General features: G+C 38.6%; 1 protein-coding gene across 2 annotated transcripts in view; it reads right to left on the reverse strand.

Moving 5' to 3' along the window:
* Window positions 1–27,184, reverse strand: part of RSPO2 (R-spondin 2) — a 108,921-nt gene that overhangs the window by 16,860 nt on the left and 64,877 nt on the right. Inside the window, exons 4-5 of one of the 2 annotated variants that reach the window (XM_063327403.1) lie at window positions 26,644–26,787; window positions 25,404–25,589 (exon numbers count right to left, since the gene is read on the reverse strand). In XM_063327403.1, coding sequence (XP_063183473.1) covers window positions 25,404–25,589; window positions 26,644–26,787 — 330 coding nt within the window. Of the gene's footprint in view, window positions 1–25,403; window positions 25,593–26,643; window positions 26,788–27,184 lie in introns of both variants that reach the window. The other variant, XM_063327402.1, reaches the window with a different exon arrangement.

Consider the following 27,184-nt stretch of genomic DNA (forward strand, 5'->3'; position numbering starts at 1 on the left):
TCCAGTTTCCCTCTGTGTAGCCGAATACTTACTTACTCCCTAATGCTATCCAGTTACACTTCTTCAAACTTCTTTCAACTAATACAGGCTTCAAATACATGATTTCTGTTGTTGTTAATTTCTGTGTCAATAAACTTTAGGTAATAGCTCTTCCCCCAGACCTGATTTCAACAGGAAACATAAAATACTAATATGCAGTCGAAAAGAAATGTTTGTAATAAAGAATAATCATTTCTCCATTGTTTGTCTGCCTACGCAGACAATTAAAATATGCACATTTATATGGATTACTAGTTAGGAATTGCCAGTGTTATAGTTTGTCTCTATTAGAACTACGGAAACATCCTGGGTAAGAGTCACACAGCAGATCAACTCTTATCTCCATGATCATTCAAAACACGCATTAATAGTTATTTACATGTAATTAACTACATGGAAAAATTCTGCCACCTATAAAATAAGCATGCCATATAGAAAGCATAAGTTTAAAAATGCACATTAGAACACAGTATCAACATCATATCGTAAGTTAAAGAGTTAAATTTTCATTGAGACACAGTTAGCTTTTCAAAGGAAAATACCATAGTCATTTGAGTATTTCTAGAATATTGAAATTAGTTTGACCATTTTAAACTACTGGTCAATTTCTGCATGGATCTACCCAACAGACAAAACACACAGAAACATTTAAGAGTGATTTGTGAGGTAAGAGCAACAAAGCAATTACTCATTGTCAGGAAATGTGTCTATTTATATTAAGTGACCATAATATTATTTGTTTCCAACAAATACAATTCTACGATCTTTAAACAATACATTATTTTGAAATACCTCTGACTTAATAAATTAGATGACTGATTTATTTTTGAAAATCTGGATAAATATACAAGTGAAATCCTTGTGAATCAAGACTTCCCATGCCAAGTCTCAACTACGAGGAATTTCTTATGATTAAGTATGAATTCCTGGAAAACACGGTTATCATAGAAAAACTGGCAAAACTTTCACAGTATTTGCTCTAACAGGCGCCACTGTAATGGACTGCAGATCTATGAATAGGCCAAGAACAGAAGCTAAGACTAACACTGAACAATACAATATGTCACAAAGTGGGAAGAACATTCTTTTTCTTTTCTAAATTATAATAGATGGGATTGACTTCAATCCATAATTTACATAATGAAGAACTTAACTGGCCTGATATCATTTCTCAAAAACATTGTTTTGATAAGTGATTCTGTTCTGAAATTTCATCTGGCAATGAAAACATGGTCATCTTTGAAGAACTGATTTATTCTCTTCTTACGTGCAAGAATTACTGTTTGGGAACATAATTGAGCTTTCAAACAACAGATCGGATAGAAGTTACTCGAACAATGTGCTGACCCTCAAATTTCACAAATCCTTAAAAGCCTATGTGCATAATGTTATGGGCTGAGACAGTCAGCTGGTAGCATCGGAATACAAAAACATGAAAGCGGCTGCTCTGGGTCAACCAAGGATCCACCGAAACCACTGTTGTAACAGTGGCCCAAAACTAACATGTCGGTAACAGTATAAGAGTAGAACAAAAATATATGTTCCCTGTCGCAGAAAAAACTTCACTACCCTCCATGAGGCCCGGCATGTACATGGCCATACGGAGTCACTTACTGTGGAAGGGCCAGCAAACAGGTTTTTGCTGGGGAAAGCATCTTCTGGCATCTGGGGAAAAGCCCCACGATCTGCCCTTCTGCCACTCAGTAACTTCTTTGCCCCTTCATGATCCTGCAAAACTAGTTTGGATCATGCAACTATGACGTTTTCTCACATAATTTTTCAGCTGATTACAGATCAGGCCAAACTTCTTTTGCACAGGAGGGTCAGCGGAATTTGCACTGAAAATGCATGAAATCTAGGCTTACCAAGGGGAAAAGCATGAGACATGCATGGAACCTGCAAGTCTTATACGTACTGCCTGAGACATGAGAGACCAGACATGATAAAGGAAAAACCTGAACTGCTGTGTGAGATGAGACTAATGGAGACTGGAAGAAAGAGTGGACCATAACAGTGCTTTCTTGCTAAAATCAGGATACTTGTTATCTCATGGCCCTGCACATCAGGTCCATCCCTGACATGATAGGACACAAACCTACGTCTTTTGCAATGCCAACCCACAGCATCACATAGTCACACAGAGGCTGCCACTGAAAAACCTGTAGCTCCATAGTATATTATCCAAAAATGCTTGCATTACTCCACCTCTAATGAAATTCCCTTCAAATCAGGCACCTAACACCTGCATTTCAGTTATCCTAGGTTTACTACTATAGAAAATGGTTGCATATTTTTGCTTATGGCTTTCAATTACCCACAGTTTTGAAAGACTGGCCCAGAATGTTAGTTACACGAGAGCTGAAAGCATGGGGAGACACTAATTCCTGATAAAACGAGTGGTTAAGTTTCCCTCTCTCATAAGCTGACCAGATCAGTCAACGCTCTGAAGTAAGAGCCCTATCATTTTTGAGAAAGGAAACAGAAAATTATTTCCCTTGTGCTTAAATGGGGTCAGAAAAGAGAAAGGCATCTGTTAATATTCTGCGTCAAGGCAAGCTTATTCAGCCAACTATTGTGCTAATGCAAATGATCACAGTTCTTTGCAGATGTGCAGCTGAATATAACGCAGCCAAATCATCCAGGATTTTCGGAGTAAGAACCCACGCACAGAAGACTATGGTGGGTTCAATAAGCATTTTAAGGGAGAATTTTAAGCACAGTGCCTTCCTGTCAATGCCCCCGCCTCAACCAGTTTCAGTTGTAAATGTTATTTTGAGAAGATTAGGATGTAGGGCAACTCAGAAATCAAAGTAAAAGTGGCTAATGGATTTCAGGCTTTAATATTGGCATTTCAAGGCAGAAGGACTCTTTTTAGGTTCTACAGTCACTTATTATACTGATGATGATGATGATTATTATTATTGTAGCAGAGAGAGACTGATAGATTGAATGTAAAATAGAGGAAATATTTTAGGATAGAAAAAAGACAAAAAATGGTGATAGTGTCTCAGTTGTAAGGAAAGAGCATCCACAGTGTAACAAAAAATGATATTCTACCTTCAGATACATCAAATAAGGTGCAGATATTTTGCTGGCATTACTGTATCTTAGGTAAGTTCTCACTAAAATTTTTTTCGTAGTACTCCACGGGTTTCAGAAATCTTCTCCACAGTCGCCCTCAATGTTCCAGAGAGGTGTACAGCTTCCCATCTAGTCTATAAATTGCCTTTCCTCAGTACAGCAGTGTCCACACCCGAACTAGAATATCAGGTGCCCTAAACTACATAGCACCAAGGCACATGTTGCATCACTTGTTTTTCTCTTATTAATGGAGAACCATATATAATTAATTAAAAAAAAACCCATCCACTTTCTACCGCTGGCAACGTTCTTGCTTTTAAAGATAGCTAGTATAATAATTTATGGTTAGTTTGATGTCACTTCAAATTGTGTTTTGAAATCAAATTATGCCTATCAGAAAACAGCTGAAGTTACAAGGGACCTCTGGAGGTCATCTGGTCTATGCCCTCCTGCTCAAGCAGAACCATGTAGAGACAGTTGTCCATGGCTATGTCTTGGGCTTTTGACCGTCTCGAAGGCGGGAGACTCCACAGCCTCTCCGGGCAACCAGTGCCACTGCTTGGTCACCCTCACAGTAAAAAAAAGTGTTTCCTGATGTTCAGAGGGAGCCTCCTGTGTTTCAGTTTGTGCCCATTATTTCCTGTCCTGTCACTGGGCACCACTGAAAAGAGCCTGGCTCTGTCCTCTGTGCACCCTCCCTTCGGGTATTTACACACATTAATAAGATCCCCCTGAGCCTTCTCTTCTCCTGGCTGAACAGTCCCAGCTGTCTCAGCCTTTCCTCACAGGAGCGATGTTCCAGTCCCTTTGATTATCTCTGTGGCCTTACATTGAACTCTCTCCAGTATGTCCCCGTCTCTCTTTCTCTTGCACTGAGGAGCCCAGAGGTGGACGTAGTACTCCAGGTGTAGCCTCCCCAGTGACGAGTAGAGGGGAAGGATCTCCCTCAACCTGCTGGCAACAGCCTCCTAATGCAGCCCAGGACACTCTTAGCCGCCTTCTTTGCTGTAACAGCACATTGCTGGCTCAAATATATAAATATATTGAGATTTCTTATTTAAAGGTTGTAAAAATACACAACCTTTACTTAGATTACTCATTAAATACAAACAGTACCATCACAAGATGTCAAAATTATCTGGTAGGCTAAAATGGATAAAAGGGATATTATCAATGAATTTATTTCACACAGAATGAAAGCTTGCAAAAGTGAAAGAGTGAATTATAGCACGAATCAGTAAATAAAAGAGGCTTATAGAGTTGAAAACTGATTATAAAAAAAAAAATGCAAGAAGGAAGCAGAAGAAAACCAGGAAAGTGGGGAGGAATATAGTTAAAGAGCAAGAACTGTGTGAAAGAGAGAAGAAGAAAGGAAGCAGGAGAACTGGAGATGTTCAGAAATAGTTTTGAATTGTGCCAGGAGCCTGGCAGTCGTTAGGCATAACCAAAGGCAGAGGGAATGACATTTTGGTAAATTTATGTTACGTGATGCTTTTTGTAATCACCCTCAAAATGAAGTAATTATTGATTTAATATATTATTTTTAAAACCAAGTTTTGTAATTATTTTATGGGAGGGCTGAAAACCGATAGGGTTATGCTCAGCAACTTTGAAAATTCAGTTCTTGGTAAAGCTACTACAGTTTGGTGTAGACCTGGAGTTTTGATTTTCAGTATGCACTACGCAAGCACCTCTACAAGAGCAGGTCTGTCTTCATCTGAGCATCCTGAGTGCAGAGTCGATCCTTCAAATCTTGTCTCAATACAGGTCTGACAAATTATGCATAAGATTTGAAAGGAACACTATGAAATATTATCAGACTTTTTTTTTCCCCTGAAGTGACTCCAAAAAAAAAAAATCAAATTTTTTGTGGCTGTGTTAGAGAGCTAAGTAAAAGAAAAAAAACCAACACCCAGAAGTAGAGAAGTCCCCAAAAATATGCACAATGTGTGCAACAGCTATGTCTCCTCTCCAAACTGCATTATTCCATTGAAACTCATTATTGTAGTAACCATGAAATGGAGTTTTAAGGTTATTTACTAGCCACATCTTGACATTTAGAAAAATTGCTCTGTGTCAAGTTACACAGTTATACACAGTACAATAACAATATAATCATACAAAACAAAACACAGTCCGTTAACCACGATTTGAATATTTTCATATGCTTCTGCAATTCCTACTTTTAGCCAGTACTGGAAGCTCAAAAAAACTGGAAGAAAGATTGTTCTTATGGCAAGATTTCAAGGTGAGATTTTACATGTTTCTACTGAAATGTTTATCCCTTCTTTTTAAGGGTAAGATAAATTAAATGATGGTCAAGACTTTTTGCAATGATATAGCAAGCTAAACATTCTTGAGGTTGGGGTTAGGATTCTAGAGATGTGGGTTAATATCCTGACTGTATTCATAATACTGTGCTATCATTATTCCAAACTAATAAGTAATTCACAGGTAGCTACAATAAAGAAATCCCTGTCCCCCACTCTTCCTTTCATTGTTCCACCCCTTGATTTAACTCTTCTAAAAATAAGGTTTTAAATACTTGAAAATAAATTGAGTATATTTTTACTGATACCAGGCAATTCCAAGAACAGTGCAAAAAAAGTTTTATTGACAAACTGTTTCAAAGCCCATTTCTAAACCAAAGTCACGGAGGGTTCTTTGAAGAGTGTGCAGCACATGTGACCACTGGATTATTTTGTCCCATTTGTTGTAACTGCAACATAGTCAGAAATAGTTCATAAATTATGTCACTGCTTCTGGGAAAAAAAAAAAAAAAAAAAGAACACGATTCTACGGGACTATTTGTAATCTAGCATTTTATAATCTTGAATTTTAGTATGGAGAAATATAGACTGCAAAAATCCCACTGCACGCTCTACAAGACCATTACTTTGGGTAGACAAAGACAAAGTTTAAGATGGACGTTTTCACAAATCCCAAGGGATTCAGAACAACAAGTCCAAAAGTCAGTAAAGCATTTGGAAAAAAGCCAGAGGAATCTCTTAAAACACATCCTTCTGAAAGGATACTCTTCAGTAGCAAACATTCGAAAGTCCTCAGCACTCAGTAGGGTCTGCTAATAACAAAATTGTTATGGACCAAATTTTTGAAAGCCTGAACAGCAACAGCTGTGTATTAAAAGAAGTGCCAATAGCTAAAGATTCAAATTATTCTAGCTTCAAGTATCTTCTGGATTTAAGAAATACTAGTGAGGTTGGAAGCATAGAAACATTTTATTTCTAGGCATATATGCATACATATTAATATTTGTATTATATATAAACCAACTACTATTGTCCCAATCTCTCTAGCGTGGAGCATTAGCTTTTGGGGATAACATGGTAAGTTTTCGATATAAATGAAAAACATGAGCGATGTCAAGCCTATTTAGAAAAAAATTATGCACACACAAAATCTAAGTTTCCATATCTTAGCCAAATATGTTAGGAGTTATAAAAATCAAAGCAGAATAATATGCTGGCTCTTGAGCTACAGTAACTCAAACAAAAAGTTTCCAAATTTTAACATTAAATACACAATTAAATACTCATTTTCCTGCTATTTTTCCATCAAAATAAAGCTAGACTCTACGAAGATTCACGCAAGGAAGGTCTAGATCTGATTACTATTATTATTTTTTTTAATTTGGCAGAAAAACACCCCAAAACTCCCAAACCAGCCAAAGCACCTCTTGCACTTATCTTCAGAAGTGTAAGACCACCATAAGTACATTTTAGCTCCTTTTTAATGGGAAAATACATTTGCTAGAAAAAATGAGATTATGGAGCTTGTTTAGTATTAACTTCTGCCAAGAGTAAACAATTTTTCTCCGAGTTACTACTGAGTCACATGGCTAACGGCAGTAAGGGTTATCACTTCATTTTCTGTAAAATGGCTTAGGCTCGAAAGCTCCCACGCTTTCCCCTCGCGACTGCTCTGGACTCTTAAACAATCAGAAAGCGCTTGCTTTCAAAATCCAGTATGTTTGCTAGCATGGTGGCATCATTACCATTCCACAATCTTGTAAAATGTGCAATTTTTATTTTAAATTTGGCTCAGTTGAACACCAAATTCATAAGAGCTCATGTAACAGGATAACTTCAATCAACTCAACTCAATTTTAATTTTTTTTTTTTAAAAAGCTACCTTTTACTAGCAGAATGTAAATATAACTAAAGGCTGAAGTATTTTTATCTGTAGCAGGAAACTGCCATGCTTAATAAAGGATTTGGAAAGTCTGACTATCTCATAACTGGTTTTAGTGCAATCTCCGCGAGGACACACAATCATACCTACTCGACAGAAAGGCAACTGCTGACAGGAACCAAGGAAGTAAATTACCAGCCATTATTTAGCTCCCTCACAATGCATTGTGTTAGCTCGCTTTCAGAGCCTAAACTAGAATACGAATTTCTAATCTCCTCAAATTAGCATGCTAGATCATTGCATTGAAGTGTTCCCTCACTAATAACACTTGATTTTTTGCTGCTGACTAGGTTTTACATAAATACCATGAAAGCAAGCTCTTTGGAAATATGACAAATCCACAGTCTTACACAACAGCGTTCTGTTCTTCATAAATTATATGACAAGAATTTTCATACAGAAATACACCAGAGTTTTCATACGAATACCTAAATGAGACGCAGTGTTCTGGAAAACATTGAAAACTCTTAACTAGCACCTTTAAACATGTTCCTTTTTGGGTTGGATGTCAGATACAAGTTTGGCAACCACATTGAGTCAAAAATCTTGAGCCAGCCCCAAGTAAAATTTAAAACCACTAGATTTTAAAGCAATAATTAATTTCCAGTGCTTTTTATTTAATTTCTGGTGCTGAAACATTCAGGGTGTCCATATTTTCAGGCATTTGCCTGCAGCTACAAAGACTGGAAAAATAGATAAAATGTGAAAACTGTTATTATGAGGTGGTTCCAGCAGGCGAATTTTAAGAAATCACGAAAATGGTGACAAAAATCACACACGAAAGCAATACAGGGAACTCCCATTAACTTCCTCATTACTATGTTATTTTCTTCACTTAATTGTCTTAGGGAATAATAAGGTAAAGCCTTTTTATAACAATTCCTGCGAGTGATGCACGGTAACTTCCACAGTTCAAAGAGTTCTGCTGAAGGAAGTACTTGAGCTTTCCCCAAGTGTCCACAGGGGACGAATACTCTTATAGATTTCAGGGCATTTGTGCCTTTTCTTTGGCAGCTGAAGCATTGCAATGCTGACAGTATCAGAGTTTCACTTCCTGAAAAAGTGTCTTTCCAAAATCAGTCATTTTTGATTGATGGCGAAGCCCAAAGTTTCCACATCACACTGTTCTCAGTAAAAAAGCCTTCCCCTGTTCTCTTGTTTATGATTGTCTTAGAACAAAACCATGAGAAAAAATAATATAGGTGGTATAAAAGGTAGACAAAAGAGTTCACTTGCCAGTGAGCTGATGTGATGTCTTTACCACATATTGAACAGTTCTAGGGAGTTTACACAATTAATTGCATAATTAGATGAAATTTTGGTTCACATAAAATCAAACACACCCTCATCAATAGATCCACACCCTGTTTTAAAGCCCTGAAAGAGGATATGAAGATGCTGACTTTGATAACTGCCTAAAAAAAAAATAAAAAAAATAAAAAGTAGTTCTTCTGCAACACATCGCTCCCAGCTTTGAAGTGCACGTACTGATGCAGCCAGTTATAATTTCAAGTCCGGCAACGCTATTTAAATTCTTATTCTACACTCAACTGGTTGTATCTTTTTTTTTTGACTTACAGTTTGGGATACTTTAAAACTATGACACTGTAAAAAAAGGGAGGGTGGGAGGGTGTTCCCCTCCGAAGAAATGGAATATCTTTTATCTCCCTGGAAAAATAATTCAGATGGTTGGAAGAAAAGTAAGAAAAAAGTAATACATTATTCTCTCTCAACACACTCCACCTGAAAAACGTTATTCTAGAAAAGATGTATGAATCAATTTTTTTTAGAGCTTGAAACTTTAAGGACAATTACTTATTTAATAAAAAAAACTCCAGTTGAAAGAAATATTCAGCATGTTATAAAACTTCTTACAAAACACTTTGCTGGTTTTTGGGGCATCTCTATTACCGAGTTCCACAGAAGTGATAAATCCCTCTTCTCCTTTTCCTTGCCAGGGCTGCAAGAGAAAATGAACCTTATCTCCCAGGATTTTTCCATTTATATGTCTGGGACTCATGATCCACTGGCTTCCCCTGCTCTCAAAAGGGGTATTAGCGCAGCCTACGCTCAAGCTGGCATTCGATTGCAGAGCCGATTAAGAAAGTCTGGTGGCAGAATAATCATGCACCGAGTACTGCGAATTACAGCTGATAGCATCTATCCATAAGTCCTGCAGCAAATATATATTTAATTACCTTCGATGATCATGAAAAATTGATTCTGACCGTTACATCAGAATGTCAGTATTTTGTAATATGAAACTGACACAATCTGTCATGATCCTGAAACCAACTTCCTCTTCCTTCAAGAATTATCTCCCTGTATTCTGCCACTGTACTTTCTTTTAGCTACAAACCTTCCACCAGCTATTCTAACCGTCTAACCAGAGCAATGATTTGAAGCCTGACACATGACTTGCTCAGTAGATATTTTTTTACTGTGGAGTTTTTATTGCCCAGAAAGTTCTTCAGCCGTCAGTTATCAAATACAGTCTCTTTTCTTCTGTTGTAAAAACACTCAGATAGTCCTCATATATCACTCCTAGTGCTATATAGCAAAGTTGTGAACTTATTTTTAGTGCATCTCTCCTGCACAATCTTTCGCAATGCTCAAAATTTATTCCCTATATTTGGCCAAATTGTGGGTTTTCCTTACTAGGCCTCACAAAAGTCGTTTCTTCTAGCTTAGATGTTATAAGGAACAGATGGTAAATCAGGAGGTAACAAAATAACCTGGTCCATAAATTCAGAGCAAAAATACAAAGCTGGAATTTAACCATCTTTGTGGTAGTTTTTAACTAGCTATGTTTTAGAATTCCTTTAAGCATTTGCCATTTCAAGCAGCAGATAAATGTAGCACTTTTATCAGTATTGAAGATACTATAGTATTAAAGCTAAATGCAATCTAGCTTCAAGACGGCTATGCCAGATCTGATCAAAGCTGCTTGGCACTTGAATCTAGTCAACAGCTAAAGTTCCATTGTGCAACTTTAAAAGCAATGAATTAAGTAAAAAAGTTAGACAGTTTTTACAGTATTCTTTCTACCGTGCTGAACTCTGTATAAGTAGAGTTGGAAAGCCATTCAAGGTGTTCACATTTGTATCTGACAGAGAAGCAGAATAATTTAAGAGCTGGCTGTCATTTTTATCAGGAATTCACTGTAATGCATGCCATGGTGTTATCATGGGATATTAATGTCATTGGAAATACCTGTGATCTTTATGCTACATGATAGTATAACTCCAACACAGGGACTTGAAAGCTATTCCTCTTGTTTGAACTTTTCAAACAAAGTTCTTAATAAATCTTACGTGCTGTAAAGCACCTGCTCTTACTGGTGTCCTACTGCTGCGGCTCTGCAATTAGATACCTGCATGCTTCTCTGCTCCCAGTGGAGTCTGACTTGGTACCAGGTTCCCAGAAGTTATCAGACTTAGGTGTCTGATCAGCTAAGAATACAAAGGAAAGCTCATCGGAAACCAATAAACTATAATTTGAGTAAAAAGGCTTAAAATGGACAAATATACGAACAACTAAGCTAACTGGGTTCTACAAGAAGAAAGATCTCGAATAGTCTTAAAAGATGAGCTAACAGGCTGCTATAGTGTCTATAATATATGTATATATGCAGTAAATAGATGTGCACGACATAAGATGGAAGTATCAAACTTGGAGGTGATATGTAAGGCTGTATAAACTCAGCCTTCACTTGAACTCCCTTAGCCTTCTTCCTGATTCACACTGTATAAAGAAACATAAACTCTCACAATAAATGGCAAAGATGATGCAAGATTCTAATTCAGTGAGGGACATTTTATATTAGACTTTTGGGGCCCCTTCACAATCTAAACTGTGCCAGTTTAGACACACAAATAAACAGAATCATACACAAACAATCATTTTGGTTGGAGAAGACCTGTAAGATCATTGAGCCGAATCATTAACCTAACCAGACAGTTTTTCACCCAGCAATGTGTATGCCCATCCAAGCCATGAGCAGCCAGTTTCTCCAGGAGAATGCTGTGGGAAACGGTGTCAAAGGCTTTACTGAAGACCATCAAGTCCAACTGTAAACCTAACACTGCCAAGCACTACATCTACATGCCCAATATGTTTCTAAGAGAGAGGACTCATTGCATAAAGGAGTCCCTTTGGGAACCAAACATATTAGTGCAATATTGTGTCTGTCATAATTAATACTGCTTTTATGCTCAATCATCTGGTGCAGAATGTCATTCTGACAGGTACAGTTCTGAGTTACCTCTGTGGCACTGCATTGCTATTTTACATGCTACTACTCATTTTAGGCTAATTCATTCTTAAGACTGTGCCAGAAAATTATTCAAATCTACCCATTTTTAATGAGGCTATAATACCATGTCAAACCAATGCAGAGTAGGGATTCCCTGTTCATCATGAGCAGTTCTTGCTTTCTATTGCTCTTCTTCTCTGCTCACGTTACCACTCCTTTTTCAAACATTATCTGCAGTCACGTTTGTAGTTCTTCAGGATGAACCTGGAATTCAGACTGTTCAAGAGGAAGCTCTTCTCATTCACCTCTGAGGCACAAAGTCCTACAGGAATCAGTGGTGTCCAACCCTTCCAATCTGAGGTAAAATTATCTCAGAAAGCTCTTTAAAAAAAAGTGGATCTTCTCCTCCATTTGCTTCCTTCTGTGCTGCCCATGAGAGGTAAAGATGTAGACATACCTCAAAGCTCTCTGTAAAGGATTTCCATAGCACATCCTTAAAAATCAGTGCAGATGACTCCAGCCTAGTTCTTACACTGGCGGCAACTTGATAAAGTGAAAGCAGCTGGGGAGATTGCTCCTCCACCTATTCCCTATTGGCATTCCCCCTGGACTCCTGCAGCCAGCTGGTGCAAGTTAATTAAATTAAATCAGTCCTATAGCAGCATGCTGGAAGCTGCTGCATTTATGAATTGAGCACTGTGTCTTTCCAGAATTTTTGTGAGCACCTCTATGATAATCATCATTTGACAGGAATAAACCCCACATGAGAATGAGTCCCCCAAGTTAGCACTTGCATGCACACAGCAGATCACAGGTCTTTATCGCAAACATTTTCATGGCCTGAAAACACTGTATCTGCACGGAGCTGTGCCAGATCTAATAAATCCTGTCTCTCAGCAGGCGTAATTTAACTCTTGCACAGCATTATGCTGACACTTTTAAACTCTTTTCATTTCATGAGCTACCTTGGGCAGCACTAGATTGGGAGCCTCTGAACTACCCATCACCATAGATGTGCCCATTGTGTGTCAGATTTTAAAAGGCATTGGAATCCAGTCAGTGAAGCAGCAAGTGTGGATAGGCTTTACCTTTCGCACTCAGCTAACAAAACCATTAATTTGGACTCAAATGTCCCTATGTGATTTTTTTTCTAAAGAGCCAAAGAACAGGAAGCAGCCAGAACTGTCTATTTCTCTGATTCTTTCCTCTCGCCTCCTCTGTGCGGGATTCTTTACGCTCCAGATTTGCCCTGCCTGGTTGTGCGATAGGAGGAAAGAATTTCTGCTGAATTCAATCTGAATTCGCGAGACCCCTGCCTTGGCCTACCTTAGGTTACAATCACAGAATCATTTAGGTTGGAAAAGACCTTGAAGATCATCGAGTCAAATCATTAACCTAAGCGGCCAGTTTTTTACCCAGCAAAGCGTATGCCCATCCAAGCCAAGAGCAGCCAGTTTCTCCAGGAAAATCCTGTGGGAAACGGCGTCAAGGACTTCACCAAAGTCTAGGTAGACAACATCTACAGCCTTTCCCTCATCCACTAAGCGGGTCTCCTTGTCATTGAAGGAGATCAGGTTAGTCAAGCAGGACCTGCCTTTCATAAACCCATGCTGTCTAGGCCTGATCTCCTGGTTGTCCTGTACATGTTGTGAGATGATGCTCAAGATGAGCTGCTCCACAACCTTCCCCGGCACTGAGGTCAGACTGACGGGCCTGCAGTTCCCCAGATCCTCCTTCCGTCCCTTCTCGTAGGTGGGCGTCACATTTGCTAACCTCCAGTCAATTGGGACCTCCCTAGGTTGCCACTAGCTATCAAGCAAGCAGGCCACAGGGTGTTCAAAATGATTCTCCAGAAGAAGAAAGCTATTATAAAGGGTACAGACAGGCCATCATGATCAATCACGTTACAGCAGCGTAACGAGTTCCTAGCTTAACAGCAAAGCAGCTGTAATTAGCTGCATGTACACTGCTAGCCTTCTGCAAGTCAGAAGGCGATATATGCTTAGATAATGTATTTTGCATTGGTACTGTGCAAGGAGTATGCACCCAGTTAGTTGTGGCTCAGCTGAAAAGCTTTATCTACTCAAACTGGTAATTTAACTGCTGGTGATCACACGTGCATCCAAAGAATCTCATTTCTGTCACAGCTGCTTAGAGACCACCAAGCCAGTCCTGCAGATCACGGCTCAACATGCAGTCATACACGGATTGTCTTACACCATCCTTAAGGATAATGAGGCAGGCAGTATCTAAATATTGCATATACAAATACTGCCTATTTTCTAAATATTATTTCATGATGAAATCTTTCTACTTCAGTCACAGTGGCTGTTATTTAAGGAATAACACTTCCGATATCCAAACACTGCCATTGTTAGTACATGTTCTGCTGGAGAGATGAACTGTGCAAAAGCTGAGGACTATCTGAAACACCCGGCCAAAAGTTCTGCCAGGAGTACGTCGGGATGTGGCCCTTATATCAATGTTGTGAAAACAAATAATATTTGTATAGCCTAATATGTTTATTACTTAAGAACAGACTTCTGTGCAAGGAAAGCCTTAATGAACCCTTAAAAATGAGCGAGGCTGATTGCTCTCTAGTCATGCCACACCTGAAACAGATGGTTCTCCAGACCTGCCGTACCCAGGCCTGTGGTTTGGGAGAGGATACACACAGAACTGTGCCTTACTGATTGATCCTCAGGGAAGGAAAAGTAATCTCGGGTAGGTGAGTGTTCGCTGGTTTCTCTGCTGTGACTGGAACAGCTGACACTACAATGTATGAAAAAAAGCTGTCTGGCTCAGAAATGAGTAAGTATATGGCTTTTCCTCCTACAGGTGGACTGCAGCTTCAGAATGAGCAAAAGACAAAACCAACAGGAGTTACTTCATAAGGGCATGCACAATAAAATTTGTCAGGTACCTTTTATGGACAAATTCAATCTGTGCACTTGGATCAGCTGCAGCTCTTCAGTATTTGTATTTCCATGTGGATTAGCAGCTGGCTCTCTTTCAGCATTTTTAAAAACCCTGAACTGTGTAATTGCCATGAGACAGTTCTAACTCACACTCTGGTCATTCACCAGGATTTACACTCTGGTACTTACTCGGTTATTCATTAAAACCGGATAACTCCCATAGGAGGTACTGCATCACATGATATTCAAGCTACTTCTGAAATAAAATATACTTAAGGAAACACACATGTTGAAAGCACTTATCTGGTCTAAGATATAATAATGGCAACAAATAAATTGTGCACACAACCTTTTAATGATTGGAAAAACTCTGTGAAAATCTTCCCAAGAAAATATTTCCTATTCCTTTAACTAAAAAAGATTGAAGGATGATTTATACTCAGAAAGATAGGGAAAACTTGCTTGAGTTGGCACTTCTGTACGGCCAGTATCTCCCTGATAATTCTTTGAAAATAAGTTGAAAATGTATCATGCTGCAATATGATAAAACAATACACAAAATTCCACATGATGAATTGTCCCGATGAGGTATGTAGAACTAAAACTTTGCACTCAGGTATATATAGTCCATTACAAGATATGCTTTGGGCAATGGCACTAAAGAAGGAAAAAGAAAACAAATCAGATGACAACAACCCTTTTCCACAAAAAAATTTGCTAATGTCTTGAAATCCCTCTAAAGGTCATTTTAGACAGAGTTTATTTCTAGTCTTAAAAAGAGTGATGAAGTTTTAAATTCTGCTTAAGTCAAAGAGAACTAAGCCTCTTAAAACCTTTCAAAACCTGAACTATCCACTAAATAAGCAAACAAACCAGAACCACGCTTCACAACAACAGCGCTCCATGGAAATTTAGGCTACTTATAGCTAAGCTAAGTTACAGGTTTCAGCGTAAATAATGTATTATTTCACCATATTCACACAAACCCACACATTTTAATAACTGCAGTTGTAACCCATTGTAATATTTATCTGGAATAAATCAGCAAAAAAGGTTTGTAGGCGTGCTGCAACTCAACATCAAGCTGTCTCGACTTCCATGCAAGATCCACCATACCAATTTCAAGGGAAATGCAAGCCCAGGGGTTAAAAAAACCCTGAAACTTTGAGAAATTCTATGAACGCTAAATGGGAACAAGCAAAGATAGAACATACTAAATACCTAAGTCTTGGAAGGGTTCTTTTTAATATGTTGATATTTCTCAGGGCATTTAATTGCTTAGCTGCTTAATTTAACTGACCTTATTTCAAGCACATCGAAAACGGAGGACAATTAGCTAACAGCCATATCTTGTTCACAGAGTTTTGAGAGCCATCCAGAACATCAAGCAGTGTGATGTAGTTTAATAACAGCGGAGTCATTCCTTTAAATTCTGCTTTAATTTAAATTCTGCAAAGGAAACCTGGATGTTGGTCCTTGCCGGAGAGTACTTGGGTTTAGAATTAAATCTGACTGCTACTCGAACTGATGTTCAAGTTTATATAGCTTATAAAAACTATTTCTAACTACTTTTCAGATACGAGTCTAATCGGATTTCATTTTCCCTCTAAAAAATAACTAGGGAATGGATTGCTTCCAACAGTGTAATAGAAAAATAACAGCAATTTTTAAAAAGTCACACTAGGTTTATACTTGAACTTCTTTTAATGAATATGAATCAAATGCATGTCTAACAGTTATATAATCTCTTAGCTCACACACATGCATGTATTCAGCTTTTGGTTTTTTCTGCATGTATTCAGGTTTTGGGTTTTTTGCGTGGGTGAGGATTTGTTTTTTTTTATAACAACTGCTGTAACACAAATCCAGCTGAAACATTTTGTGTGCAAGGCAAGTTTCAGAACAGGATTTCGTAGATTCATTCAATCACATATTTCCGTGTTGATATGACCAAATAACACACAAATTACACTGTCTGAAAAATAATGTTTATATTAAACTTTCTGTACCTCTGTCCTATAGCTGCGAACATCAACATTGCACACTGGGTTGTCAGCATCTAACAGATTGTTTTGTTGATCAGCCTTAAGGAAAGAACATATCTGCTCATGTTTCATCGTTAACACACCTTAATTTTCCTTACTACTTTGATATGACAGTATGGATAAGAACACTGCTCTATCAGCAGATTCCTAATTTTCCTATCCTTGCTGCAATATGGAAAAAGAAGGCAAGCACACAAGAAATATTACGGAATCATGGAATCACGGAATCTTCAGAGTTGGAAGGGACCTCTAGAGATCATCTAGTCCAACTCCCCTGCTAGAGCAGGATTGCCTAAAGCACATCCCTCAGGACTGCATCCGGGCGGGTCTTGAAAATCTCCAGAGAAGGGGACTCCACAACCTCCCTGGGCAGCCTGTTCCAGTGCTCTGTCACCCTCACTGTAAAGAAGTTTTTCCGTGTATTTGAACGGAACTTCCTATGTTCCAGCTTGTGCCCATTGCCTCTTGTCCTGTCACTGGGAACCACTGAAAAGAGTCTGGCTCCGTCCTCCTTAAACCCACCCTTCAGATACTTGTAAACATTAATCAGGTCCCCCCAAGTGTATTAGTGTAGGTTTTCTGTTTCTAAGAAAAAAATAATATAAAATACTATATTTTAACGCAGAAAATAAAAATCAGAGTTACTTGCTATATTTCAGTTACTTTTTAGTATCCTATCAGCTGAGAGGTACGCTGCCTAACTTTTAGCTGCAGATCTAAGAGGCAACAGGTATAGAAGTGCTCCAATAAAGGTACATATGTGCATTATAAAAATTTTCACATCTGCATGTAAATGAATGCATGAAAACATAATGAAAATGTAATTTCAAATTTGCTGTGCATTTTTATATTTTTCATTTAGAAACAAATAACACCATTTTTCCTATAACGTATAAATCAGCATCTCACAAATAAACATATGAAGAGGAACAGAGCTATGACCAAAACAGGAAAATATTTAATCTCTGAGGACGGTCAGAGCAATAGCTAATCCTGGTTTTCTCACAGCTGACCTGATTTAACAGGAGGCTGGAGCAGATGACCTCCTGAGGTACTCGCCAACCTGGACTACTAATTCGACTTTGATATTTTTTTTTTATTATTAGCAAATAGAAATGACAACCTTTGTGCTCTTTTTTAGAAGCTGGCACAAACTTACTGACTATTGATAATATAACTATACCTCTTGCCTATATGCCTTAATTAAGAATACTTGAAGTCTAGTTGCAGGCCCTCTCACTGAAATAACCAGTATTACAGCTTTCATTTTCCTTAGGGTTTGGATTTCCTTTACTATTTGTTTTCACCTGCAGCAGTCTCTTCTGAAGGTGATCAGAAAAAAAAAAACCAAAACATTTTAATAGGCTCAGCACAACGTTCTCTGTGCAAAGCAGATATTGACAACCCAGACCAGCAGATTCTGCAGCTGACAAAAGCTTGTTTCCTGAACAAACTCGCTAACAAGCATGCCAGGCTCCGAGGGTTAAGCCACACTATAAAACCATTCTTGTTTTCTGGGAAGTCTCCAAACTACGTTTGTCTCATCCCGTCTTGCTCCTAATTGCTAGGTCCTTCACAAAACGTGCAGAACGGCCATCGCCTAAAACACTCACAGAAATATTTGCTCGTTACTATTATATTCCCAACCTGCACTGGGCAAGTGTCTTTGGAGTTTACTTCTTGTAAGCTCTCTGCTGATGCTGAAATATTTTTTCCTTTTTTCCTTCAGAAGTTTTGAATCATGCTTTGTAACTGAAAATTATGGGTTGTATTTTCAGACAAGCTAAGGCCAAGCCTTCTGGGTCAGAGTGTAATTGGTGCTCACAGAATACATCAAGGAAGCAAGCCTGCTTGGTGATACCGACATTCTAGCAGAGCCAGTACTCAGCAGAGCTACACTTAATGCAGTTTCTACTTGTCTGCTGAGGGCAAAAAAGGGCAGATTTGGTGCGATGCTGATGCAAAATTAACAGAGAGCTGCAGTAGGCAATGACAGTAAATAGTATGTGCAACAGTCTTGTTTAAAATGCTGATAAGAATTGTAAACATTATTTTTTAGTATTACAGTGATAAATAATATTCCAATGTCCTCAAGATTCACGCAATACTAACCAAAGCAGTAAGATCTCACTGTTTATAAATCTTGTCATCTTTCCCAAAACCACAATGCTTTCTGTTTGCTACTATCCCTCTTCAGATCATGCCTCCACTTATAAGATAATATTTTCAAAGTAGGATCATTTTCTTTTATCTATAACATGCCACATACATTTATGTCATGACAACTAACGATGGAATGAAATCCTCAAGTTACTAAAAATGTCAACAAATTAGACTGGACTTGAAGAGTTGAAAAGTCAAAGCAACTCTAAAACTACAATACAGTTCTATATAGGCATCTCTACAGTACCTCTGCTGGTCTTTCCGTGTTCTCTTAGACAGCCATAGTACATCAAGTTAAAATAAAGGTATGTTGTGCTATGTATCTTTTCGATCCTATGCAAGATTTTGAATTTACACATGTGCAGCACTCAGCCAAAGACAGTTAAGTGAATAGGTCAAAAAATAATAAACTAAGAAATCAGCACTTCCAACTAAGCTTCCATACTGATTAAAGCTAAACTCGGAAATGCATGAAACAACAGTTAGCATTATATTCAAAACATTAGACATACTCTGCATGTTATTTCCACATCAATAAAATAGGCCAAATTAAGAGATCTCATCACGATAACAAGGTAAAGACTTGTTCTGTTCCTTTTCCCTATTACCAGTCATTCCAGCTTCTCTCTAATTGGGAGTAGAAGACATCGGAAATTTTGCAAAGCCCGGACAGGAAGAACAGTGTTCTTTCAGCCTAAACCCACAGCATGTTCTGCCTTTCACAGCAGCAGAATCATCCAGGTTGGTCCCCAGTCCAACTTCCTGCTCTCGGTAGCATCAAGACCATTCAGACCAGATTGTTCAGGGCTTTGTTCAGTCAAGTCTTGGAAACTTCCACGGATGGTGACTGCACAGGCTACTGGACAAATCTAGCCCATTGCTCAACTGTCCTTGTGGAGGAGGCAACAGTTTTTGCTGTTTCTGGACTGGTCTTTGCCACTTGGGCTATCTGTTCTTGTGGCAACGTAGCAAGACCAAAGAGAGACATAAAATGTGGCGGTTACGTTTACTGAGACGCACCTAGAGAGACCCCTAGCATTGACACTCAAAAGGCAGATGGTGTTTGTAGGTATTGTGCCTACTTGTGACTACAAGTGCAAGTTATAAATTAAGGTCTCAAAAGCATCCTGGCTTACAAACTTTTCCATATTGGGCACCTCAGTGTAGATATAGTAAAAAAGCTCAAAAAACCATAATCATCTGTCTGACCACAGAGATCACTCACTGAGTTACGGTGCTTTTTTTTTTTTTCATTTCTCACTTACGAGAAATCACTTCTACATTATTTCTTATGAAATCTCACTTCTACAAAGGCAAGTGCAAAATCATGGCTCTGGATCACCTTGTCAGACCCTACTTTGAGCTGGAGGCTGGACTATATAACCTCTCTAGGTCCCTTCAAACCTGTATTATTCGATAATTCTATGGCTTTGTTGGTTGTGCAACTAAAAATTTCTTCAATTAGACTCTTCTAAATAAATCTAATAAAAGAGGGAAATCCTGATTCCCTTTCCCAGGTTTTAAAAGAAAACAAATGTTAGCGCCAAACTTTCAGGGGGAGCTGGGAGACGACACAAGAACATTTTTGACCCTTTATACTGCAGGTTGTCAAGTTAAAGTCAAATTTTAAAACGAGGGAAAAAACACGTACCTTCTTGAGATAACTATACGTGTAACATGGCTTCTATTAGAAATTATGCTTTTAGTTTAGTATACTTTAAGTGTGTAACTAGTGTCTTCACCAAAGTGTATGTACAGTTTTACTCTAAATATTGTTTATCCTACCTTAAATATTTTTTCAAACTGGGATCATTAACTCCCTGTTTGACACATCACTAGTAGCTTATCAGATTAAAAGAACTCACACTAGTTTGTTAACATGCATTTTGCAGCTTTGCATATTTATTATTTTTCTTTAAGTATATATATTATTTAATCTTTTAATCTTTTCAGTCATAATTTCTGAATATTAATAATGAAATGTAACTGCAGTATAAGGACAGAAAGCCTGACTGCGTCTTTTTACTGTTGCTCTTGCAGAATCATAGAATCATAGAATGGTTTGTGTTGGAAGAGACATTAAAGATCATCTAGTTCCAACCCCCTGCCATGGGCAGGGACACCTCCCACTAGACCAGGTTATTCAAAGCCCCATCCAACTTTGTCTTGAACAATTCCGGGGATGGGGCATCCACAGCTTCCCTGGGCAACCTGTTCCAGTGTCTCACCACCCTCACAGTGAAAAATTCCTTCCTGATGTCTAATCCAAACCTACCCTCTTTCAGTTTGAAGCCACTACCCCTCATCTTATCACTACATGCCCTTGTAAAAAGTCCCTCTCCAGCTTTCTTGTAGGCCCCCTTCAGGTACTGGAAGGCCGCTATAAGGTCTCCCTGGAGCCTTCTCTTCTCCAGGCTGAACAACCCCAACTCTCTCAGCCTGTCTTCATAGGAGAGGTGCTCCAGCCCTCTGATCATCTTAAATTCTATTGCAGCAATGGAAAGAAGAAAGATTGCTGCATAAAAAGCCTCCAAAGTCCAATCAAAAAGCACGAAGTTTATTCAATTACATGTCTGTGTCAAGGAAAGAACTCCCTCCCACTGTAGACTCAGGACCTGTCCTGATGCCTTCCCTCTTTCGAGCTCAGGAAATTAACATATACGTACATCCCATCTTCACCTCTCTTTCTTCATGTCCAAAATAAGCATTCAGAAATGGCATAATGCTTTTTACTAGAAATTTTAGAGTAATATTCGTGTATCAGATAACTTGAAGTACTGCAGTCTGACGACTAAAAGAACTTTAGTCTTAAGAGTAAAAGAAGCAGAGAGCTTCTTTGCTTGCCTTTGTAATACTTAATAAGAAACGTGACAGCAATCTGCATGTACCTCCAGGTTACAAACAAAAGAGGAGCAATTTACTGAGGTGAACATGGGGAACATGTCGAAATAAGAGGTAAAAAGAGTATTTATAATAAATATGTGGGAAATCTTCCAGACAGCAAGCTGTATCAGCCCATAGAACATTTCTGCCTGCTATTTTCCCCATCGCTTGTAATGCAATCACTCTTTTTTAAAAATTCTTTTTTTCTTTCTTTTTGAGCTCAAGAGGAGAAAATTCCTTATCAGGAAGAGACCAGTACGGGTAGGAGGTGGCCTAAACGATCCAAGTCATCTTCTCCTAAGTCCAACCTCTAACAGTATGAGTCATGTTACACCCAAGCCACAGGGTAACATACATAACATGAACAGATACACAAATGTGACATTCCCATCTGGTAATAACAGTTAAATCAGTTAGTACTGACAATAAGAAAACACCACTGAGTAACATATTTGAAATCAAGTAGAGTATCCTTTTATGTTGCTGGCTTCAGTAGGAGAGAAGTGAAATCATCTTTCACTTGCATTCCAGCTTCTATCTCTACAACTCTGCAAATACTGGGAAAGTGATGACGAATTCTGCATCGGCTAGATTTGTACCACAGCCATATGGCCAGATGGGCAACATCTCAATCCTTGATAAATATGAAACTGAAGTACTTAGTAGAAAAACCGAATTTAACTCCACTTCTTCTGCAAACGTGTAGAAATGTGTTTCGGAAGTTTTTCTGTAAAGCGGACCATAAATAGCAACTGTAAAATGTACAGAAGTAGAACGCATGTGTCAAAAGCACTTTATTTGACCCTGTTCTACCGAAAATATCCTTACTTCCTGTGCTCAATTTAATCCATCGCAATCTACAACCGTTTTAGCTGTATAATCCAACACTTATCCTACACATTTGTGTGAGTTTATGTACTGAGAACATTAGGAAGAAAGGATTTATTAACAGCTTCTTAACCGACATTTACAGGGATTACGGTTCTTCAGTCCCCCAGTAGTGCTAACCTTACATTTTTCTCTTATTTCCTCAGTTTAAAAGCTCAATTACAAAATTTGTAACATTAGGAAAACACTGTATTTTTGAAAACACGGAATATCCTCCTTAACAGCCAGGATCTGCTCGGTTTCAGCTTCCCTGTAATCTGCGTCTCTGCCGCCTGCTCCTTGGCAGCGAGTGCGCAAGCGCAGAAACACTTCATGTCTAACGGGCCAACCTGCTAACTAAATTAAATATGATAAAGGAAGGGGATCTTAGACCAGCCATGTGTATAATCATAATTAAAACATACTACGAAGCAGGAGTTTCGAACAGGACAATCTCCGTGGCTTCCTCACCCGCAGGGATAACCAGGCCTGGGCAAGACTTACCCCAGGCACTTGAAACACCGTTAACCCACTCCCTCCCAGGAGTTTCTTAGGAGAGAGAAAGGAGTTTATACTCTGGCCAGTGTTTTATATGATTGCACAGAAGCAGTATTAAGCATCAGCCTCCAATGTGGAGAGTTCAAACCTGCAGTTTTGCACATATACATTTTTACCTCTGAAAACACTGGCAGGGAATTCCACACCGTGGCAGGACAGGAGAGGACTTTGGGATTTACCGGAGCCCGTGGTTATGAAAGGGAGCTACAGGCCTGTCACGCAGAATTTGTATTTGCAGCAATAACTTTCCTGATACGTAATGAAAAAAAATGCAGAGATTTGGTCAAAGATCTTGACATAGACTAGGCAATACATTTCCTAACTCTTAGGAAAGCCCACCGCTGTGCCTTTTTACAAATAAAATTTGAGGGGTAAATCTTTAACCAGTGACCTGAATTGCTGGACAAGAAAATTTGAAATGACATAAGAGAATCTGCTACAAAAAGCTATGAATGTTCAATAGTTCCAGATTAGCACAGTAACATCAACATGCTGCAGCATTCAGAAATGTTGTGGTCCACTTAAGCACACTTCTCAAACTATTTACAGCAATTTGAATCCTAACTATATTAACAAGGCTAAAAGCACATCAGTAAAATTCTACTTGCCAGGAGTTTATAGAGAAGCTGAATATTGCATCCATGAAATATCTCCCTCCATACACGTTGGGTACATAAATGACTAAATCTCTACCGCATGGAGCTGAATTGAAAACATTCTGCAATTTTCCCAAACTCTACCCTACCAGCATCTGAATGGATTAAAAAAAAAAAAAAATTGATTTGAGATTTTGTAGAACCTCACCCAGGCTCTTTCTTCTTCCTTCCATTCCACATTAAAACATTTTCCCAGTTGATCTGATCCCTACCTCCCTGTGCGCTTCGGAGTTTGTTAGAAGTAACCGGAGCAGCTCAACCACCTCAGCAGGCTGCAGCCACCGGTAAGCGCAGCTACTTTGATGTAGGTGCAGCTGACTCGCGTTCAAAGATACCATGAGACACAAACCACGACAGTCCAAATCCGCTTTGATTTTTACCCTTTCTTCTTCCTTCCTGTTCATTTTGCAGCTTCCGCTTTCCAGTGCCTTTGAGAAGTTTACCTAGATTGCAGATTAACTGTGCCGCACGATGGGCCCCGATACCACTATGACTATGCACTCTGCATAGGTGGAGTGGGACAGGGAGAAAGAGTGCATAACAGACTCAGTTCCCCTGGATAACAGAGAATCAGCTTTATATTCTCTTCCAGATTGTGTCAGGGTCCTAGAGACAAAAATGAAGCTTGCACAAATTTAATCTGCAAACTAAAATTTTACGTATAATTTTCACACATACTGGTGGGCAGTACGTTCAAGCCGAGAGACATATTCAATAATCACAGAACACAAAGCATACTTAGTTATGTACCTATTCTAAGATTATTTCAGTTTCATCTTACTCAGCAGGTTATGGCTTTTCTCAGGACTCTGCAACCCTTTATTCCTTTTTATTTGTCTGATCTCTACCCAGCTTGCAGTAGGAGGCTGGACTAGAGATCTCCTTCAAGCCTGAAGCCTGAATCTTTCTTTAATCCTATGATTCCAAAAGGAATGGCATCTTTCTCACCTGCTGATCACCCACCTCACCTACAAACTCTGAAAACTCTGTAAATGTTCAGTCTGCACAAGTAAAAGGTTCATCGTTTCTATTTAAAAGGCAACAAAAACTCCTCTCTACCAGTGGCGTGTCTCCTCTTTGGGGTCTACAAAACTGAACACAAATTTGGAACTCCAGCATCACTACTTAAGTCTCAGAACACCACATTAAAGAAATTTGATTATTTCTTTTATCTACTTGTGGTAATTACCATAAGCTGGTCTTATGCTGAAAAGCTTGATATCTATTACTATTCTGCTTCTATCACATCTAGCATAGTTTGTCCCTGATCTACGATATTCAGAACAAGTAACACATTCCAGCCAATAGTTCCAGCTAACAATGCTATGTGTAACTAACGTCATTTGATTTAAAAACCCATCACACCAGCCGCTTGCAGAGCAATTAGTTATTCCACTATCATTATCATTTTCATGCTGAAGTTCAAACTGCAACACGTTACGGTTTTTCCATGAGGCACCTCTTTGAAAAAGCCCCATGACCATACCAGGAAAAACACAGCTTCGCAGTCTACTGAGAGACTCATCACTCCCACGCTGAGCCTTTCCCTGGAGTCTTGCTCCAGAAATTAGGACCGCCGTCGTACTGCTGCCTTTCAGCCTCGGCTGGCAGGGCAGAGACAGGATTTCCCCTCCAGCTGGGAAGAAACAGCTCTTTTTTCAAGTTAGAAATAGGACTTCAGTTAAAGAAAGCTCATAAAGATTTTTGTGGCATGGACTGTGCTTACCTCCTGGACAATGCCTCATGGCCATTTTACACCGTCTGGATTCTGCAATGGTTGGGCACGGTATCGTGTCTTTCGCTGGCTTCTTCACAATTTGCCTTGTTCTCGTTTCCAGGCCCCACTTAAATCCACATGTTTTGTTATTTCTGCTGCAAGTTCCCCACTCGCTCCACTGACCCACTTCACAGCCTTCTGGTAAAGCAAAAGAAAACACGAGTTAGCAAATCTTCTGGGTTTTATTTTTATTTTTTCCTTTTTTTTTTTATTAGTAAGAACATACTATTAGAACACACCCCTTAAAAGCTTTACTGTCAACAGGCAAAAACTCAGAAGCAAAACTAAAATATCTTAGGGAATCTGAAAGAATCTTCTTAGCCAACATCAACCTGGGCATAAACCCATCAGACAATCAATCTGTATAGACATCATATTCAAAAACCCTCCTAAAATCATAAGATTGATTTAAATTTTTCTCCTTTTAATAAATAAATCCTGGATTTGCAAAGCTCAGGAGTTCACTTTTCCAGTCCTCTCCATCATGAAACGCAAGGAATACTGCTGAAAGAAAGAGCCTGTTCTGACACAATTCCCAGCCTTCAAGATAAAACAGCACATTGTGAGACTCGACAAATATTGTGAGAACTGCCACTGCTGGCTCAGAGTTACACAGTACATTTCTACTAAAAACACTTATCTGGTGGTTTATATTTGTTACTTTCTAACGGAAAAGCAGGAAGCTGAAGAGAAACTAAAAATGAATTTAAAGCCCAGATGTTACAGGAATTACATCTGCCCTGCTCCTGGCTTCGGGCCTCAGTAAAAGACAAAATGAGCAGGTAGTTTTACGAGGGTGAGAATCCAACAAGTCTGCCATTGACTTAGGAGTTCTAATGCAAAAACTGGCCTTCCTGAAATCCTACAAATTCTGAGTTATAAATCCTCATACAAGGCAATTTTCAGTTAAGAGGACAGAACGTTCTGATGCAGAACAACAGAGTGACATTCCCAATCATGCAATATTTCGAAGTTTGGAAATAATGATGATGATGAGGATGAGGATGATAATAATAATCCATTATTATTATTGTACACAATTTATTATTATTAATGGACATAATCCATTAGTGAATATTTCTTGATAGAAAATACTAAGCATCAGCTTAAAAATAGCATTGTAAGTATTTGAACCCAGCCACCTGGCCAACAGGCTGCTTCATCGGCTCTGCTGCGCTAGAAGACTCACCCACGCATTCCATAAGCTCTTCCAAGGCTGCAAATCCAGGGGGACATCCTCGGAAGCAACGGCCTCTGTGCGAGTAGAAGCCAGTTTTGCATTTGGTACAAAAGTCTCTGCTAAAGCAGGAGTCGCAGTTTTCTATTCTGCATCCTGAATCAAAAGGATCATAAGGAACAATGAGACAGCTAAGTCAGGGTGAGACTGAAAATGAAAGGATTTATAAAGCAACAAAACAACAAAACCAGAAGTGCTATAATGAGGAATACTGTAATCCTGAAATCTGTCTGTTCTGTAAGAGAAATTACAGTTAACTGTAATTATTAAATTACCACATTTTCCCCTATATCCTTTTAATCCTATTTTTTAAATCAAAACTGTAGATAAAACCTCTAATTAAGTGATATTTGAGTTAATTACATCTTTTTGGAGGAAAAATGTTCAATTTAAATTATTCTTGTGTTTAAGTAATTTTGAGGAAAATAAGATGTGACAGATTATTTTGGGAAGTATGCATGTATTATATGTACTGTATTCAGTTTATTATTTG

This window comes from Chroicocephalus ridibundus, chromosome 2, assembly GCF_963924245.1.
Source record: "Chroicocephalus ridibundus chromosome 2, bChrRid1.1, whole genome shotgun sequence".
NCBI classification, from domain to species: domain Eukaryota; kingdom Metazoa; phylum Chordata; class Aves; order Charadriiformes; family Laridae; genus Chroicocephalus; species Chroicocephalus ridibundus.